The following is a 19,875-nucleotide window of genomic DNA, read 5'->3' as shown; positions in this document are numbered from 1 at the left end:
AGTTAAAAAATATAAGATAAAATTAATTTTTTTCATGTAATTTGTTTTTTCCCCATATTTCTCTTATTGACAATGAATTTGTATTGTTAATTTTGTAACTTGCATTTTTTGTTTTTTCTTGACCCGAGTCAGGTTTGTCGACAGAAAATTGCTTATGTGATGGCCTCGGATACAAACATAGAGTTTTGGAAAGCCGCATAATATTCTAAACAAAATCACGACACACGTGCGTATTTTTTTGCGAAAAATCTATGTTAAAATCCATGTCCACTACATGAGCAATTTTCGACAGACACAATGAATTCCAATCAAATAAATAAATAAAAATTACAAGATTAAAAATACAAATTCATCGTTAACATGATCAAAAATAAGAAAAAAAATGCAAATTACATTATGAAAATGTAATTATTCCGATAATAGAAATGCCCATATATGCTACTTCATTACTAATTATATAGAACTTTTGCTAGCTAAAAACCCTCATGGCTTGTGAAGTTATAATTTTAAAAGATGTTAAATTTCATTATATTTCTTAGATTGTTGCCCTATATTCATCTTATCTAATAGTCATAATGCCCTCGATTGATCCCTTTGTTTCCTCATTATATTTGACGTGGATGTCGGTCGAATGATGGAACAAGTGGGAATGGGATATAAAGGTTTGGTGGTGTCTAATGATGTAACCACTGACCAGACAAAGCAATACATAAATGCGTTGTAAAATCCAGCAAAACGGAAAAATTCTAAAATTGATTAATTATTTAATTCAGCATTGATTCAAATGACATATTTGAAATATTCAAAATCAAGTATAATTATTATTGATTTTTTTTAAAATTTAATATAATATAAATTTGAAATGTGAAATAAAAAATTTGAAAGACGATGAAAATGAAATTAAATAGGGTTGGCTTTTGTTCTCCCTCCAACAACGGGTACACCCAACTAGTTGGCAGTGTCAGAATTTGCGTGGTTGTAAATTAGCCACGTGTCACCGCACTTAGCCCACTTGTAAACACACAAGTGGTTCGACCAAGTTGTTAAAGTAACTAGTGGATTATATGCCAGCACCTGTCACACTCAAATCAAATCGTGACCTTTAACTCATTTTATTATATTTCCGATTGTTCATCCAATTATTTTCTACATTTCATGTTTTAAAAAAAAAATTGACCCATCAAATTAATTATTCTAATTTTTACTATAATTTTTTTAAAAAAATACAATTTTGAATAGAAGAATTCACTGATTGTGTCAATTACTGAATCATTTTTTCATAAAAATATATTTATTTTGAAAGATATTCATTAGTTAATTAATTTTCAAGTATTGGGTTAGTCAAAATTTTTAAATTTAAAATAATTTATCGACTGGAATGTCAATTGTAGTAAAGTCTATGTCACGCTGGAATGAAAACAAAAAGTTATTAGGCATATAGTTGCGGCATGGATAAGTATAAACATATTAGTGTGTCGTTTGGAGATATCCGAATTAGTCGAGTATGAGAAAATATCCGTTCGATTCATTTTACTATCACTTTCTCGAACCATTTAATCACATATTCTTTGTTCATTGTGTCTAACATAATCGTTTATAGATTAGTATTGAGCTAATTTAAAAACGAATAGATCTATTGTGAGAAGGTCTCACGAATCTTTATATGTGAGACGAGTCAACCTTATCAATATTCACAATAAAAAATAATACTCTTAGCATAAAAAGTAATAATTTTTCATGAATGACTTAAATAAGATATCTGTCTCACAAAATACGATCTGTGAAGATCGTCTCTCACAATTTTTTTCTTTTAAAAATTTATCATTAACACACCGAATAAAATGAGATATTCCCACGAAATCTATTTCGCATATAGATTTAACCAACACACACAGTTAGTTTTATTATCGGCTGATGCCAACGCATTTGATTTTGATTGGCAGGCCACAATTAATCGGGACTCGAAGCACCACAAGAACCCCCTCTCTTCTCCACCACTCAACTTCTCCGCGCGCCAAATTCACCAGATGAACCGCAGCTCATCGATTCCTCCGCCCCCACCGCCACCTCCGTCGTCGGGAGAAGGGTCAAGTAAGAAGGTGCGGAAGCCTTACACCATAACCAAGTCCAGGGAGAGTTGGACTGACGACGAGCACGACAAGTTCCTGGAAGCTCTCCAACTGTTAAGCTTCTTTGATTTCCTTCGTCTACTTTATTTTATAGGCCATTTATTTCCCGGGGGAGTTGAGAGATGATCAACGAACTTGAAGATGTAAAGTTTTCACTTTTATAATTAGTTTATTGGAAAATGTTTGTCTCGGATGATTCGTCTGAAATGCTTTGTTCAATCCACCTTTAATAGGTCTTTTTTCTTTTGTATTGTGTTGTCGTTGACTTCTAATCAGATTTAACAGAACCTATTGTTAAGTTATGCGGATTCGTTTGTGTCTGGTTCAGTTTTCTGAACGTATGCATTACATTAATGGCATGCTGCGAATATCAGGTTCGACCGAGATTGGAAGAAGATTGAAGATTTCGTTGGTTCAAAGACGGTAATTCAGGTGCCTTTTTAAATCCTTGGACGAAAATCTTCAAGATTTCTTATTTTCAGCATGTTGTTGCATTTTGTTTGAAGAATTCTGCAGTGTCAAAATAAGTCTAAAATCAAGGTTTAGTTTATGCTTCCAATGATGGGTCCTTGTTGTATCTACTTAAATTAATCCGCCATCATTTTTTGCAATTCGCTCTGTAGTTGAACAACAAGACTTGGTTTCCTTCTTAGATTTTACTGGATTATATGTTGTTGGTATTTATTGATGATGATGTTGGCAGATTCGCAGTCATGCACAAAAGTACTTTCTGAAGGTTCAAAAGAATGGAACAGAGGCACATGTACCTCCCCCACGACCCAAGCGTAAAGCCGCCCATCCATACCCGCAGAAGGCACCCAAAAATGGTGTGCCTCCTTTGCATGAATTCGAACATGATTTTAAACATATAATTAATGCCTTTCTGGTATCTTGATTCTTGAGTTTGCTACTTTCTGCTGTTTTTTCGGCAGTTCTAGGGCCACTCCAAGCATCTGCGGTATATGGTTCGGCATCAGTGAATTCTCTTTCATCTGGTTATCATGTATGGGATGATGCTTCCATGTGTGGAAATGATCCATCAAGTGGAGTCACACCAACTGGGAATGATTATGATCTACTTGGAGTTGAAGGCATGCATATTTTTTTAAGATTGTGTATAAAATAAATAAACCAATATATTTTAATAAATTAATCTGTACAAAATGCCCAATAATCAATAAGGTGAAATTCCCAAACGTATTTTGACTCGTGATGTTTCTGATTCAGCTGATATTGTATCAAAGGGACCTGAAAGGGTTGGTAACTGCAATATGAGCAGCATTGGAAGTTCACCCAGAGTTCTGTCAAGTTCCGACCTGCCAACTCAGAACATGCAAGGTTCCATGATTCACGGTAACCTCCTTGAACATGTACCTTTTCTATTCCAGTGATCCAGTCTACACAAGATGGATGAGGATCAGATATTATCTGTGGTTACACTTAAAAATGATAAAACAGAAGCAATATGCATCTGATCATCTGTGATGTCCTGAATCTATATTTCCCTACTGTAGCTCAAATTTTCCTGGATCCCTTCCCGAAGTCTTTAAATTTAAGAATGAATGACTAAGAACTGAAATAAATGCTTATGGCTGTTCGGCTCTTACTCTTTTGCTACATTTTTCATACGTATCTGAATCTGCTTGTGTTTGCCTCTATCTCAGTATTGCTTCTAAGTATAGGATTGATATCGTTTATTGTTTTTCTATTCTTTCGATACGTCTGACATCCAAACTGAAGTGGCAAGATTTTAATAGATAATTAAAGAGGTTGTGAATGGGCTATGCTGTTGCTTCAGGTGTACTTTCTGGTGTATACGAGGAAGTTTTGCATCAGATCACTCACCTATATATATTGCTCAGGTTCTGCTAAGAATGGGACAGTACTTGTAGTAATAAAATTCAATAATGTTAATTCATTCTCACCATTATGCTGCATGAATCATTAGTTAGTTGAATTATCGTCCATGTGATAAGCTCCAGGAACTTAAGATAGAAATCCTAAGATGAAGGTTCAAAACTTGATCTTCAGATACTAGACTACATATTGACTGGCTTTAAGAATTTCTAGATGGATTCAACATGTCTCTTGGGTATACTTCTCTTTTCACTGGCTTCGAGCTGCGGGCAAGATTATTACTAAAATTAGCGTGAATGCAAAACGATAATTGTTATTTTGATGGATAATGGTTTTTGTTTCCCTTTTTAGGTATACCGGATTTTTTTGAAGTCTATAGCTTCATTGGCAGTATTTTTGATCCAGCTGGTAAAGATCATGTGCAGAAACTCAAGGAGATGGATCCTATTAATTTTGAAACTGTGAGTTCACCCAAGGTTCATGTTGATATTTTATGTGCTTGTCAATCAAATAATACTCTTGGCCAACGTGTGTCTTCACTCCTGGGAATAAAACTGAGATAAAGAAAACATCAAAAACATTCTAAACCAGCTGACAGCCTGACACTGACATATAGTGTGAAATTTGCTTCATGAGGAAGCTTATGATCATTCTTGTCAAACTAATATGTTATCATTCTTCCAAATGCAGGTCTTATTGTTGACTAGAAACCTTACCATTAACTTGTCCAGTCCTGATTTTGAGCCAATTGTAAGTGTTTTTCTGAAATTAATTGTTTCGGCATTTTTTTGAAATGGTTTCCTGTAGTCAATCTTAAAGCATGAAAAGGTTTCAAGCAGGGATGTATAGGTGAGAATGGCTCAAATGGTTCTTGGATCTCATAAATGCCTCATCATAAAGACTTGAAGGTTCTGTGGGTATTGTCAATGTTGAGATCACGCTTAGATGTTGGTATATCATTTTTTAAATATTATGTTTTTTAAACAGATGGAGTCTGAAGGTAGGTTAATATGGTTTAAAGCGAGAGTCAAGGCTGGCATGATTTATATTATTTTGCATTTTCAGAACCTTTAGTCAAATGATGCCATAAAAAAAATTATGCGAGCCTTGTACATTTTGAACGTTTCCGTGATTTCTACTTTTCTTTGGTCATCATGTATCTGGTGGTTTAGTGGTGCGGGTTGTCATATTGGCTGGGGGATATAAAAGAAGAGGTTCATAATCTATTTATTTAAAATATAACTTGTCTCGTACCTTATTCACGCTGATGTTCTCATGTATAAGCTGTTTCCACATTTCTGCAGAAAAAGGCTCTATCATCTTATGATATCAGTACCAAAACAGTAGGCGTTTGACCTATCTGCTGTGATAGGCTCTGACTGAATCGCTATAAGCCATTCGGATAGAAACTGGAGAGGTAGATGGTGTCCAAGAAGGGAAGTGGCTGGTGATCTGACTGCCACGGGACGTGATATAGAACTTTGCTCGAAGTGGAGCCAGTAGTCTCTATAAGGTGAAGTTTGTGATAAATTCAAAGAATGCTCATCTGATATCCCGAGCCAATTATTGACGTATCCATCATGTCAGCAACACAAGTGTTGGACAAGATGTCGATCTCTGTAATAATCAGAGGCGCCAACTTGAAAATGATACATGTTATGTCTTAGTTCCCTCGGTTTCAATTTTGTTTGACATAGTGTTGTAGGTTGCTAGTCGATAATTTGTTGACTTGTTCTTTGTATTTTCTTTCATGTTCGAAAGAAGCATACCGAAGTCTTTGAAGTTGAGGTGATTCTGTGCTATTAGAGGATTTATTATATTGTAATAATATTGGTATGTACTTCGTTGCGAATTCCGATTTTGATGCGAATTTTAGTGCAAACTCCCAAGTTCAGAGGAAACAAAAGCGTTCACTCAAATTCCTATTTAATCGAAAAACAATGAATGAGTGACGGGAATGACTTGCAAAATATTTATTTTCAACTTTTATCTATAAATTTCAGGAAGGTCAAATAACTAAAGATAAATGAATAATTAATAGTAATAAGTAGTTATACAAAAATGTCAGAAAGTTCGTGTAATAAATCAAAACGTGTTGGCAAGAATTTGTGTGAGACGGTCTCACAGGTCGTATTTTATGAGACGGATATCTTATTTGAGTTATACATGAAAAAATATTACTTTTTATGCTAAGAGTATTATTTTTATGCTAAATATCGGTAGAGTTGATCCGTATCACAGATAAATATTCGTGAGACCGTCTCACAAGAGACCTACTCAAACTTCTTATAAAAAAATGATTAATTTTATGAAAATTTTGAGCATACATTTTATGTTAAATTCATGATCACATTTTGTATAATAAATTACAAAAATATCATTCAATCTATTTTTTTTCTCTATTATTTTAGAAAATAAAAAATATTATCTGACTGTGATGCACAAAAAAAAATTAATTTTTAATATTTTATAGATTAGATAGATCGTATGGTGCTAATCTTTCCATTTATTAATTATTAATATTTATATATATCAGTGGTACGCGCATTCGACCATCCCTCTCAGTCTGAGACCCTCCAACTTCTCTGTCCTCCGCAACCTCAAGCCCACTTCTAACCCTTTCTGTTTCTATTCTTTTTACCCAGATTTCACGGTTCAGAGACGCAACTAGGTGTTCTTCCTCCCACGTCGCCTCTACCTGCCGGTATTTGATCCGCCTCCACCGGAGTCTCATCTTCGTTTTCTCTCACACTTCATCACTTTCTGGGTACGTTTTATTTCAAGTGTTTGTTGGTTTGATCTCCATTCTTGGGCTTCATTTTTTCCCAGATTTTTATGATATTGGAGCTCGATTCAACTGTACTAATTCGAATAGAGTTTGAACCCGATTGAATTTGACTGGAGCTCGAGCTCGGGACAGAAAATTTTGCGTGCACTAGTTATCAAATTGGAGTAAATAGTCGAATCTTGTTTATTTGTAAGCTTTGTAACCGTTAAAATTAACCGCAAGGGTTTGGGGATTTTATGGGGAATTTGTTGATTTGGTGATTTTGCTGATAGATCGTTTAATTTCACTAAATTGTTGTGTTGATTAATGATTTTGGCTATTTGTTGAGGCTCGGTTGAATTTCTAAATTTTATCAAGCACTCGGTTTGGGTATCTCCCTGCTTCGCCAAATATGCAAGCTGATATTAGGGTTGATTAATTGAGATGACTGGGACAGTTTTGTGTAATAGTCCATATTGCAAATTTTCCAGCTGAATCCTTTACATTGTTGTGATGAAGATTTCAATTAACTTTACTGAAATATCACTAGTTTAACCACCAGGAGAAAGATTATGTTCATTGAACGAATATCCGTTATGTTCTTTTTAGAGCCGATTACAATCTTGATCTAATTCATGGTCGAAGTACTGAGGGTAAAATGATTTTGATTGTTTTAGTATCAATGCTATGTTTAAACATTGATGCCGATAGTCTTAGACTTTTGGTGGTACATTTTCCATGTCTTCTTTCTTTTGTTTCTTTTCCAGGTTTCTCCCGAGAAAGAGAATAGTTCAAAATGTTACAAAGTATTCCCCATCAAATTGTGCAATCCCCAGCCAGGCTAGGCCTGCCAAACCCCAATTCACCATCTCTTCAAAACCCTACGCCTCCGAAATTTTCCGCTCAAACTCAACAGTCGCACAATCCTCATCAATCCCCTAATCAGTTGACTGTGCCTGCTGTTTCTCCAGCTCTTCTTCCTCTTCTCCAGCCTCTCCCTAGAGCACAATCTCTTCTACTTCAAATGGCAGCTCTTGCCACAAAATTATTTGAGGTTTCACCAAATTGCTCCCACTGGCTTAGTGCTTTTCGAGGCTCCCTTCCTTCCTTCTTATCTTCCCAAACCCAGCCACTGATGCCTGCTCCATCAGACTCATCTCCTTTGTCAATCAAAGATATCCTTTCCCAATTCACAGCTCTCCAGACCCAACTCATTGAAGCTGTTGCAGAACTCCAAGAAATTCTTGATCTTCAAGATGTTAACGAGAAGCTTGCACGTGAAATCCGGTCCAAAGATTCTGCTCTTCTTGCTTTTGCCAACAAACTCAAAGAGGCTGAGCATGTTCTTGACTTTCTTGTGGATGATTATTCTAATTATCACCGCCCTAAACGAACAAAGTCAGACAGTACTGCTGAAGATTCCTCGACAACGACTGTTAAAACTCAGCTAAAAGTGTCAGATATATTGTCATACGCGCACAAGATAAGCTACACAACCTTTGCACCTCCTGAATTTGGTGGTGGTCAGGCTCCTCTTCGAGGTGCTCTTCCTCCTGCCCCACAGGAGGAGCAGATGCGAGCATCTCAGTTATATAATTTTGCCGATCTCGATGTTGGGTTACCTAAAATGGACGGCGGCAATGATAAAGTACTCGAGCCATTTATTGGAACTCCTACGGGGATACCTTCAGAAAGTAACCCTCTGTCAGCAGGTTTGATTCCTCCAAATATTGTCGTTCCATCTGGATGGAAACCCGGGATGCCCGTGGAATTGCCAATTGATCTACCAATTCTCCCTCCTCTTGGTTGGAAGCCTGGTGACCCAATTACGTTGCCACCATTGGACTCTCTTCCTGGACCACCTAGGGTTGAGGAACAACAACCGAGGCCTATCCCTCTATCTGGGCTCACAAAAGCACCAGAGCCTATCCAAGTCCGGCATGTGCAGCTTGACATTGAAGATGATAGTAGTGACTATAGCAGCGACATTGGCAGCTCTGATAGTGATTGATTAACCGGAGTTTGTGAAGGACTTTGACCAGGGGCGAGTAGAAATTTGTAAGTTGTTATATTAATGACTTGTTTCCAACTATTCAGCCAATGAAATTGTCTAATATGCCAATCACTTAGTAGCGTGTCTATGTTGTCGGCATTTTTCCTAGTTGGTAAATCAATTTTTTGTAATGTTAGATGTCCCATGGCTGATGATGATGCAAGAAAAGTTTTTAAAAATTACAGACATGTGCTGGAGTAGGGGCGGGGCTTGGATTTGTAACAAGAGGAAGATATGGGATACGAGTTGATTCAATGATCTAGAGGATCAATTTTATGTTTTTCAAGAAAACCTCGTATAAAAAAGATTGACGTTTTTAGGGTCGATTTCTGGACCCAAGGGTGAAATCTAACATTGCTGTCTTTGCACACCGAACATAATTAAAGATAAATGCTAGTGGATTATATAGACTTGTGATTGAGTTAAATTGCTGTCTTTGCACACCGAACATAATTAAAGATAAATGCTAGTGGATTATATAGACTTGTGATTGAGTTAAATGTTTTTTTAAAGAAACAAAATCGAGTGCCAAACTTCAGAATAATTATACCGCAGTCTCTTGCCCTAAGCTTTGATATGTCCACTCTCACAATTAAATTAATTAACCCATAAAAAGCATGCAGAAAAATATACGAAAAATTGGTCTTCAGTCTCCAGTCGTCGTTTTTTTTTTGTGTTCAGTCTCTGGGTATTTTTCTAGTACCATATTTCCACATGAAGTGTACCACATTTTCACATGAAGTGTACCACAATTTGTATGACATAGTACTACAATGTTGTGGGTAGTGAGTGAACCCAAAGAAATATTTTGATTGAGGATTTTTCACCAACTTTCCCAAAAATATAATATTGTCAATACATTTATTTCTTGTACTTTGGTATCATCGCGTTTAAATTATATTACTCACACACATTTTTTCCCCCAAAAAACCCAGTTGCCTGAGTCAAATTTACAAATTTTATTTTAGATAAAAACCAACCAACATTCACGTGTTTGTCATCTAAGTAGAGTAAGCACTGATTTTTTCTGCTTTCGACATAAAATAATAATTGATTGTATATATAAATAGAGTTATAAATAAACTTAATCGAATCGAATATAGTAAAAATTTAAGTTTTGAATTCGACTTGAATTAAGTATATTCGAATTCGAGTTCGATTCAATCCTCAATTGTTTTTTTTAAATTTTCAGTTTGAGTTCGGATAAAAAGGATGTTCGAATTCGGTTCGAAATCTTCGAACCTATTCACGAGATATATGAACTGTCTNATTTTATATATATATATATATATATTTGGGCCATTTGGACCAGTTTAATGGGCCTATCGATCCACGAACATTGCAACTAGACTACCCACATAATTGGACCAGTTCCAACATTATGGCTCAAGAAGGCCCAAAATGCTAGCCTATATAAATATGAAGCTCACTACCGTCGTGATATTCTTTCGTAAGGGTTTTAAGAGCTCAAATCGGCGGCTCCGATTACGCAGTTCAACCGGCAAACAAAATCCTCCCTATTGTTCTCTCTACTCTGCCATCATGGGGTATGCTACTTTTTTTCATCATCTCTGTTTCCAAGTGTGTTTTGTTTTGTGGTCGCGAAAACTATTTGCACTTTGTTTTTATTGAAATTTTACCGATTTGCATTGTCTTGTTTCAAATGTCTTTGTTGGTTTTGTATCGCGGGTTTTCTGTGGTATTCAATGTAATTGGGTGGGTGCCTGTCAAATGATTGAAGACCGGGATTCTATTTTGATTGCTGCTAGGGTGCTAGTACATTTCCAGTGAACGAAATGTATTTTAGATCTTATTGTAGCTTACGCTTCTTGTTGAATTGTGGTAATTTTAAAAGTGGGTGATTCTGTAGAAGGGTGGCCTGTATTTCGCTAGAAACCGGATATGTTATGTAAATGCAATCTTTATCAAGTCACTAGTTTTAAGATTTTGGATGCCCTCAAGGTATTGTTTTGACTACTCAGGTGGATGTGGCGGTATCTTGCTTTTGTGTTTTACCTTGTATAAGCTACTATACTAATGTTGAGAAGTCCAATCAAGAAAAATTTGAACCTTGTGCAGAAAAGGAAACAACTACTTGTAGAATTGTTAGAGACTTTATTGGTGATATAGTTCCTTTTGCAGTAGCTAGTATTCTTGAAGTAGGCCGAGACTGTTGAATGGGCACTATATCTCGAGCAGGAATCGCCATTGAAGCAATAATACCTGACAGTATATTGCGTTTTTTACCCAGCTATATATGCAATTGCATGATGTGGGTAATGGTGGAGGCCTATGTGATTTCAATTCTAATGATATATTAGTCATCTTGCTAAACCAGCTATGGATGCAATTGCATGATGCGGGTAATGGTGGGGCCTCTGTGATTTCAATTCTAATGATATATTAGTCATCTTGCTAATCCATCAATAAAAGTCATTTGTGTGATAACAAATATTTGGCATGACTAGCATATCCAATTTACTCCTCACGAAGCTGGCCTCGAACATTAACTCTAGTGCTCTGCATCTATTGAGTGGATCCAGATTCTCATTTATCATTTCACAGGAAGACACGTGGTATGGGAGCTGGTCGTAAACTCAAGTCCCACCGTCGAAGGCAAAGATGGGCTGACAAGGCCTACAAGAAATCTCACCTCGGTAATGAATGGAAGAAACCTTTTGCTGGGTCTTCTCATGCCAAAGGCATAGTTCTCGAGAAGATGTGAGAATCTACCTTTTCTGCCTAGTTTTCATTCTCTCTTTCATGGTAATTTTGCAAATTAAATTGTTGTATTTAAACATGCAGAGGTATTGAAGCCAAACAGCCAAACTCTGCTATCCGTAAATGTGCTAGAGTTCAACTCATCAAGAATGGCAAGAAGATTGCAGCTTTTGTTCCCAATGATGGTTGCTTAAACTATATCGAGGAAAATGTGAGTTCCCAATTCCCGTTACTTTTTGTCATTATGATGCTTTATTTAATGATGAAAAAATCGCAAATTTGATTGTACAGGATGAAGTATTGATAGCTGGATTTGGGCGTAAAGGCCATGCTGTGGGAGATATTCCTGGTGTTAGATTTAAGGTGGTGAAGGTGTCTGGCGTCTCTCTCTTGGCCCTCTTCAAGGAGAAAAAAGAAAAGCCTAGGTCTTAGTCATCTGGCCTGGCTACTGAGTCTGCACAAGTTTTTGATGATTCATCCGAGTGTTGAGTGAATTCTAGTTTGTTTCTATTATTTTCCCATCAATTTACTGTGTGACAGCTTCACCCACTTTAAACTTAATTTTATTAGTTCCTTTGGGATTTTGATGAACTCATTAGTTCAATTTAGTTGATGTTCACACCTCTCACGGTAGCATTCATGACCATCTCCAACTTTTCATCCGTTTTATAATTTATTCCAGGCTTCTTAATTTTCTTCAAAGTTTTACCAAAAATATTCTTTTATTAATATTTAGTTTACAATAAACAAACTACATATTATGATCTAAAGTTGGCTAATAACATTTTAGTAACGAAATTCTGGTTCATATCCGAAATTCTAAAAATCTCTCTTATGCTCATCTTTGCCCGTATTTTGTGCATTGAACCAGAATTTTGGATACCTTCTAGCTTCCTCAGCGTGCAAACCAGATTGAGTTACAGGGTTCGACCAGATACGTATGAAACGAAGACATGAATACAGTTTCACAAAAGCGTTAATTCACACTTAATTAACAAAAATTTCAAGAACAATATATATTCATCCAAGACAAGATCTATACATCAAAAAAGTTTCTTCAAAATAAAAAAAATTTGCTTCATCCGGCGGGACAGCAATATAAGAAATCAATCGACAAAATGTTTACATCAATCAAGAAATGGGAAGAAGACTATCACTACTTTGAACACATTTGTTCTATCGAGCAGTTGGCTGCGTGACTGAGTCGTCAATAGACAGGAAGTGTTCACCAATTCCAAAATCAGCTGAACCCGCCCTGTTAGCCGAAGAATGAACAGAAAGCTTCGATACTTCAACTGAACTACCGTCTCTAGTTGCTTCTATAGATATTGCATCTTGAATCTCTTTGACAACTTCTGAGATTGATGGCCTCATGCTCCCATGAGGTTGAATGCACATCAACGCCTTTTCAGCTATCTTCCACATTGACTGAATGTCGTATTCGCGCAATGAAGGGTCAATTATCCCTTGTATGTCACCGCTCTCTATATGCAGCTTCGCCTACAAGTGTACAACCAAGATGACCAATGAAAAGTGATGTTATTTTCTTTAAACATCGAGATTCTAAAACATCTTTCTGTACTGGCAAGCTTACCCATTGGACGATATTTCTGCAGTTAGGTCCAAAGTTATTTGAAATCGCTTCTTGACCTGATACCAACTCCAAGAGTATTACCCCAAAACTGTAGACATCGCTTTTGTCTGTTAACTGCTGGGAGATATAATATCTGCATTGCATGATATCAACTTTATATTTCTTGCCACAACTTTTATTGTTTTAACTCACATTGCGTCACAAGACTTTCTTGTGATTATTGATAGCTAATCAATAGATAGTGTTTGCTACCCACATTTTGTGAGCTAGAAACTTGGAACAAATGAGGAAAAAAACGCTTACTCAGGATCCAGATAACCAACAGTTCCCCGAACCATGCTGGAGACATGAGAAGCTCCATCTACTGCTAGTTTTGAAAGACCAAAATCTGACACCTTCGCTCTCATGTTCTTATCAAGAAGAATATTGCTTGTTTTCAAATCCCGATGGATGATTGACGGAACACAACCAGTATGCAGGTACTCAATTCCTGAAACGAAAATTAGAAAATGCCTTGCATTTAGATTATCATATTCTCGACTATTTTTCCTTTTTATTTATGTCCTCGTAGAACTAAACCAACCAGCCTAGTGAACCAACCTTTTCCGGCGTCTTCAGCAATCTCGAGTCGCTTAATCCAACTAATTCCATTTTCATGCATTAAAGGTCCTAGGAAAATATAAATAAAGTTAACACATCGTCTGCAATTTTTTCATTTAAAAAATGTATACGTACCATATAAATGTTCCTTAAGAGTTCCATTGTGCATGAACTCGTACACAAGTATATTTTTTCCACCTTCTTGGCAGTATCCGAGAAACTGTAATAGATTCCTATGGTGTATCCTTGAAAGAAGAGCCACCTGTTTTAATTGAATAATTTAGCGTCAACAAGAGGGCATGGTAAATCATGTCGAGTGACACAGATCTGTAGTTGTAATAAATGCAAAAAATTACTTTGCCATGAAATTAACTGTCTTGAGTGGTTCAAACCATAGGATTGTAAAAAGAATTCACGATTGCTAAGTTACAACATTCAAAGTAAATCAACTATTGACCACTAGTCTAAAATACAGGTCCACAGAGAAGATCTGTGTTTTTACATCATCCTAATTTATTGGTCAAGATGATAATTTCAGCCAAAATTTTCACTTCGTTTTTATGGAGAGAGATTATTTTTGTGCTTAACAGCTAAAACATCCAAATTGAAGTGGAAGTGATCATGCCGGTTCAGGTTTAAAATATAAATTTGTACCATTAACAAGACTAAATTATGGTCAATCCTGACTACAATCGGCGACAAGAANAAAAAAAAAAAAAAAAAAAAAAAAAAAAAAAAAAAAAAAAGAAGCAGGGTAATGTTTGAAGTAAACCATCCAAAACAAACAAACCATTTTGAATAGTAAAATAAACCTCATTCGAGAATTCTCGTTTTCCCTGGAAGGAATCGTTTGTCAAAACTTTGACTGCAATTTCTTTTCCATCCTTCAGTTTCCCATAATAGACCACCCCAAAGCCTCCAAATCCAACTTGTCTCTCAAAGTTCTTCGTCGCATCTGCAATCTCAGATAAAGTGAAGTAATGTGCAGCTTCTGCTGCACCGTCTCCCGCAGAAGAGGAAAACTTGTGAGCGGCCAAATCATGTCGAACTTGATCTGTGAAGAAAAATATAAACTTTAATTGTTGATTCAATTGAATCGTTTGTTAATCATACCAAATATAGCACTAGAGCATACTATTCAATTTCTAATTGTTTCTAAATCATAATGGCAGACTTGGGAAGAAAATATTTCATCTGAACTGACCTTGCTTCGGAGACTTCTTGTTTCTTTTGGTAATCAGGACACAACAAGTAATACCAGCGATGAGCAAAACAGTAGCAGTTCCTACTGATGATCCTATGATAATATTTGTTTTATGGCTCCCTTTACTTCCCTCGTGAAGATGTACATTTCCCGTGTAGCTGAAACATATGTAAAGTATAAATTAGGTAAAGACGAATTTTTTAATGGCTCCTTCCATTCCCCTCATCCTGAAGTATGCAACTATCAGCCCCACAATTTCTTAACAAGTAAACTTTGATTTTCGCCTCATCAATGAGAAGTAAGTTAACGCACTTCAAAATGAGATCTTTGTTGAGAAGACCTGATGGCACTCTTCCTGACAACATATTGTTCTGAACATACCTGCATCATTATCATTAATCATTAATCATCAAGAATTAAAAGAGACATCACCAAACAATCCTTTGAAAAATGAAGTTCAACGGAGCTTAGCGTAATGGTTAAAAAATTCATAATACAGACTGATATTTTGCCTTTTCAAACTTACAGTTCTCTCAAATTTGGTAGACTCGCAAGCGAAGAAGGCAGCTCACCAGTCAGCTGATTATCTTCAATATGTCTGGTGATTCCAAATTGCAACTCATCTAAATATTTTAATTAAATTTAGTAATATACAAAAACAACAAGATAGGCCCAAACTTTACATTGTTTTCAAGTTCCGGCATCGGGAAAAATCAGGAATAGAACCACTCAGTGAATTATTATCAAGCCATCTGCAAACAAAATGAATATTTTTGTTGACAAAAAACATTTATGAATTTTTCTCCAAGGAAAAAAGAAAGAAAACAAAAGGCTGACCCCGCAACTTACAACTCAACAAGGCCATCCAAGTTTGTGAACTCTGACGGAATTTCTCCTGTCAAGTTCTTCCCGGACAATTTACTGCCCATTACAAACGACACCATATAAAAGAAATCAAGAATTAGATTAAATTTAAGCAAGGATTGTAATTTGTAACTCAAAGATAGAGTTTTAAAGCATATGCGTGTATGTTATGAAACCGGGTTCTAACGTAGTAAAAATCCTTATAAATCTTAATGATTTAAAAAGATGAAACAAGCATAGTTTTACATGGATATTATTTTTGGTTGGGGATCTGAACTACACTGAACCCATGACCAGGCAACAGGGAGGCATGGATCACCGCCCTCTTTGGCCCATTCAGCCGACGCATAAGCTGTGATTACACCAGAAAAAATTGCTCCTGCAACTCACGTGAAAATGTATCAGAAAATTTTGAAGCTTCAACGAAAAACAGAGAACGATGTAAAACTCTTTCTAAAAATTCAGTTTCTATAAGTTTTCTGTAAATAAGAGAAATCATGGGATATTGAGATTAATTATGATTCATCCATAATGCAGGTAATTTAACAGCAGCAACTGTAACTTATACTCAAGTTTCTGCGACGATAAGAGTGCATTCTTCACATGTTAAAGAAATTAACTTTATCTTACCATCTGCAGAACCGTCACTCTTTTTCAAATACTTGTTAATTTCCATTGCATTTATGAGAGGGCCCATAGTAGAATCAGAAGTTTTCGCAAATCCGAAAGATAACACAAATGGGAGAGAGATGTTGAAGTATCCAGGCTCATACAGACGATATTTTCCTTGTGCATTCTCTTGGATATTTACAACGGGCTTGCTAACTTCAGAGTCGCCAGGGAGCACAAACCTAAATTTTCTACTATCACTTGAACCAAAATTTTCAACCTCAGCAAAGTATGAGAACGCCCAACCAAAACCAGGAAAACCATTAAGATTTAAGCGGTATGTTAATGTTCCATTCCTGCCAACTACAGCCGTCTGCATCACTTTCTGAGGCGGTCTTTCATCATTGCTAACATCAATGGGCATTCGAGTAGATATTTTTTCGGTCCCGGGAGCGACATCAACAAGGTAGTTGGGCTTTTTCACAGAGTCGGACTCCCATAATCGATCAAATGGATCATCTGGATACCTGTGGAGAAAGAATGTGGCTCAAAATCAGATTTCAAGATTCTAATTAGGACATCATACAACTTCACAAGTTCAATATTTCATGCATATACCTCACGGGATCAACACTATCTGCACCGAAGTTTATTCTTGCTGACACGCTGAGAAAGAACTGATTCTCATATTGGTTGAGATAGATGGAACCATTAAACTTTCTGAGCTCAAGGGTGGATATAAACGGCTGTCCAGTAGTAGCATTGGACAAGCAAATTCCGACGGTGGTATCTGTAGCTAGAAATATCAACTCTTCTACCTCTATCGTGCTTGCATCAGAAATCACAATGGTAGCCCAACGAGTTGGCCCAAAAGAAATATCAAACTTGGGATACACGTTGTTGTTATCAAAGTTACCATATAAGAATGTTGCTCTGATAAGGTACCTGTTCCTGGGAACCACATCAAGAGTGTAACAATATTTGTTATCATCCGCTGGAAAATATTTCAGTGTTGTATACTGTTTTCTATTCTCATTTGATACAGATATCTTAGTGGTTTCCCCTCTGGTCATCTGGTTATCGGGAGTCCATATAAGGCCTAGATCATCTGTGAAACTAGTATTACCACCACAGTCCAAACTTACGAAGCCTGCATCATATGGTTATCGATGTTAAAAGTGCAAGAAGTAGTTGCCATCCGCAAAAATTATTTCTTCTTTATAACATATTTGCCTACTCTAAGATCTGAAAAACCTTCTTATCAGAAGAGGTTCAAGTGGTTCCTCAATTCCCTCGTAATCTCAAATGCATTGCATGAACTAAGTGAAAAGGACAGCCAAATTACGATTAAATAGTTTTATGATAACGTTTCCCCTCTACAGTTTCAATGCTCTCAAACTAAACTCTAGCTTTTTACCTCCGTATTTATTTCAACAATTCCGTTTTTTCCCAACAAATATCCTCACAAAAAATTTCCTTGTTCCACACATCACAGAAAGTATTTCTTATATTCTTGTGATTTTGAAGTCTTTTATACCCATTCCCCATACCTACAACTACCTTAAAGGAATCTGTGGCTAGTAATTTCTCCTCCACATACAAAATCAAGAACCTAATCCATCATAAGCAGTAGCAGTTCGAAATATAAATTAATGACTGAAAGTAAATTATTGTTCAAAGATCAGCCCAACTCAGAATATAGCTAAAAAAAATTGAATACCAATACAAATAAAGATACAAAAATATACATATAGCAACGAAGAGAGATACCCGGCATCTGAGCTGAGGCAGCATCCATAAGAAGGGCAGAAAAAGTGAGAAAAACTAAGAAAATTTCAACGGCCCCCATCTCTTGTTTCTGCACTAATATGATGAAAAAGGTGCCCCCTTACCAAGAAGACGAAGCCATAAACATGATTAAAAAGGAGAAAAAAGGGGTCTGGCAAAAAAGTAGTGCATATGCAGGGAAAAAGATAATGGAAAATTTGAATTGCGTAAATGGGAAAATGAATTGGCGAACTTTTAGTGATTTGGTAAAGAAGATCAGCGAGGATAAAAAAGTCATCTGAAAATTTATCTTTGAATGAATCATTTGATTTTTTAAATGATCTACTACTACTAATTTAAGTATCAAGTTGCGGTGAGAGGGACTGTTCTTGAGCGTGGGAAGGAGTCTTGATGACAGCAGCAACAGGAATTCAACCATGCCACAGTTGTTTACCTTGCCACAGTTGTTTTCTTCCGAGTTTAGTAATTTTTTTTGTTTATTTTAAATAATTAATGATTAATTATTAATATATAAACATTAATATTTATTTATTGAATACATTGAATTTTTTTCTTTTGCAGTTCTACACAGTTTTTTCTTGATTTTTTTTAATTATAAGTCACTTACGTGCGATGCACATGAACATTCCCTTTTATTCTAAAATTAGGACTTCAATATTAGCTAAACTACGAGTCATCAGAAAAAAATTAATGAATTTGAAAACTCCTTAACTTTTTCAAACTATAAAATTAGGTAACAAATCTGATCTTTTTTTTAAATGAGCAATGTATTTGATTATCAATCCCGAAGCCACTGTTCTCTATTGTCTATGCTTGAATACTTGTTCAATTGTTTGTGATGATACCAAATTTTCTCTGGGTCCGGTCTGGTGAGCCTGAGCTTCGAATCAGCAATGTGTGAACCGGAGCGGATGGACCACCACCGGTCTATACAAACTAGCGAATATTGGAAGGTGCTGAGAATTTCTCCGGCGTGACCACTCTAACGTCTTTATCGGATTTTATGGTTATGAATAAAGAAATGGGAAGATACAATATGTGGAATAGTGCTGAAGAAAGTTCATGTCAATATATCCTCAACCATGAAATATACTTAGGTATTTATAGTGGTTGAGAGGACTTCTTATCCTACTGCGCCGAAGTCTATTTTAGGTAAATTTACCTATAAAATTAAACTCTTCTCCAATCACTGCAAGTTCGGGCCGGATTTCTTGTCGCGTCTAATCATACGGCGAGATTCTAGCATGAAAGTTCGGACCGGATTTCTTGTCGCATCTAATCATACGGCGGGATTCTAGCATACTTAAAGGTCATTCACGCTTTTGACATTTGGCAAGGTTTTTAGGATAGACACAGGACGCCTGGGCCTGCGATTCATGTCCCAAGCACATGTGCTTAACAGAACCCTGCTCTTGGCGCAGGTTGGGCTCGGTTACCAGAGGTTCGGCTGAGCTCTGCCCAAGGTTCGGCCACCATGGCTCGGCCGAGCGACCAAGCTCTGCCTAGGTCTCGGCCGAGCATCAGGGTTTGGCCGAGCACCAGGGCTCGGCCATGTTCGGCCGAGCTTTGCTCATGACGGCCGAGCAAAGGGCTCGGCCATCAGTGGAGTGGCTCGACCGAGCTTCCTCGGCCGATCTTTCCTCATGACGGCCGAGCACAGGGCTCGGCCATCAGTGGAATGGCTCGGCC

The 19,875-nt window shown here is 36.6% G+C and overlaps 4 protein-coding genes across 9 annotated transcripts; 3 read left to right on the top strand and 1 right to left on the bottom strand.

Moving 5' to 3' along the window:
* Positions 1-1,890: 1,890 nt before the first annotated feature.
* On the top strand, positions 1,891-5,838 carry LOC140961569 (protein REVEILLE 8-like). 5 transcript variants are annotated; one of them, XM_073420180.1, is made up of 9 exons: positions 1,891-2,182; positions 2,504-2,561; positions 2,833-2,956; positions 3,062-3,220; positions 3,357-3,482; positions 4,338-4,447; positions 4,677-4,736; positions 4,826-4,903; positions 5,291-5,838. In XM_073420180.1, the coding sequence occupies exons 1-8, from the start codon at positions 2,028-2,030 to the stop codon at positions 4,868-4,870; spliced, it is 837 nt and encodes a 278-aa protein (XP_073276281.1). In that variant the 5' UTR covers positions 1,891-2,027; the 3' UTR covers positions 4,871-4,903; positions 5,291-5,838. The 5 variants fall into 5 exon arrangements, with proteins under 5 accessions (XP_073276281.1, XP_073276280.1, XP_073276282.1 ...); XM_073420179.1 differs by lacking the exon at positions 5,291-5,838 and having other exon boundaries at positions 4,826-4,937; XM_073420181.1 differs by lacking the exon at positions 5,291-5,838 and having other exon boundaries at positions 4,815-4,937.
* A 684-nt stretch (positions 5,839-6,522) lies between these two features.
* LOC140961928 (mediator of RNA polymerase II transcription subunit 4-like) lies at positions 6,523-9,216 on the top strand. 2 transcript variants are annotated; one of them, XM_073420718.1, is made up of 3 exons: positions 6,523-6,753; positions 7,521-8,811; positions 8,944-9,216. In XM_073420718.1, the coding sequence occupies exon 2, from the start codon at positions 7,550-7,552 to the stop codon at positions 8,762-8,764; it is 1,215 nt and encodes a 404-aa protein (XP_073276819.1). In that variant the 5' UTR covers positions 6,523-6,753; positions 7,521-7,549; the 3' UTR covers positions 8,765-8,811; positions 8,944-9,216. The 2 variants fall into 2 exon arrangements, with proteins under 2 accessions (XP_073276819.1, XP_073276818.1); XM_073420717.1 differs by having other exon boundaries at positions 7,521-9,216.
* A 1,000-nt stretch (positions 9,217-10,216) lies between these two features.
* Positions 10,217-12,118, top strand: LOC140960868 (small ribosomal subunit protein uS12-like). Its single transcript, XM_073419179.1, has 4 exons — positions 10,217-10,353; positions 11,372-11,527; positions 11,612-11,738; positions 11,819-12,118. The coding sequence occupies exons 1-4, from the start codon at positions 10,226-10,228 to the stop codon at positions 11,957-11,959; spliced, it is 552 nt and encodes a 183-aa protein (XP_073275280.1). The 5' UTR covers positions 10,217-10,225; the 3' UTR covers positions 11,960-12,118.
* Positions 12,119-12,490: 372 nt separating this feature from the next.
* On the bottom strand, positions 12,491-18,567 carry LOC140961488 (probable LRR receptor-like serine/threonine-protein kinase At1g67720). Its single transcript, XM_073420043.1, has 15 exons — positions 18,169-18,567; positions 17,017-17,548; positions 16,420-16,925; positions 16,036-16,168; positions 15,775-15,846; positions 15,609-15,677; positions 15,452-15,523; positions 15,238-15,306; positions 14,926-15,083; positions 14,534-14,775; positions 13,857-13,983; positions 13,722-13,790; positions 13,425-13,611; positions 13,122-13,254; positions 12,491-13,027 (listed from the first exon to the last, which is right to left on the bottom strand). Exons 1-15 carry the CDS (start codon positions 18,245-18,247, stop codon positions 12,704-12,706), a joined length of 2,772 nt encoding a protein of 923 aa, XP_073276144.1. The 5' UTR covers positions 18,248-18,567; the 3' UTR covers positions 12,491-12,703.
* Positions 18,568-19,875: the final 1,308 nt, after the last annotated feature.

This window comes from Primulina huaijiensis, chromosome 16 (genome assembly GCF_012295235.1).
Source record: "Primulina huaijiensis isolate GDHJ02 chromosome 16, ASM1229523v2, whole genome shotgun sequence".
NCBI classification, from domain to species: domain Eukaryota; kingdom Viridiplantae; phylum Streptophyta; class Magnoliopsida; order Lamiales; family Gesneriaceae; genus Primulina; species Primulina huaijiensis.
This window is presented reverse-complemented; position numbering and strand designations above follow the sequence as displayed.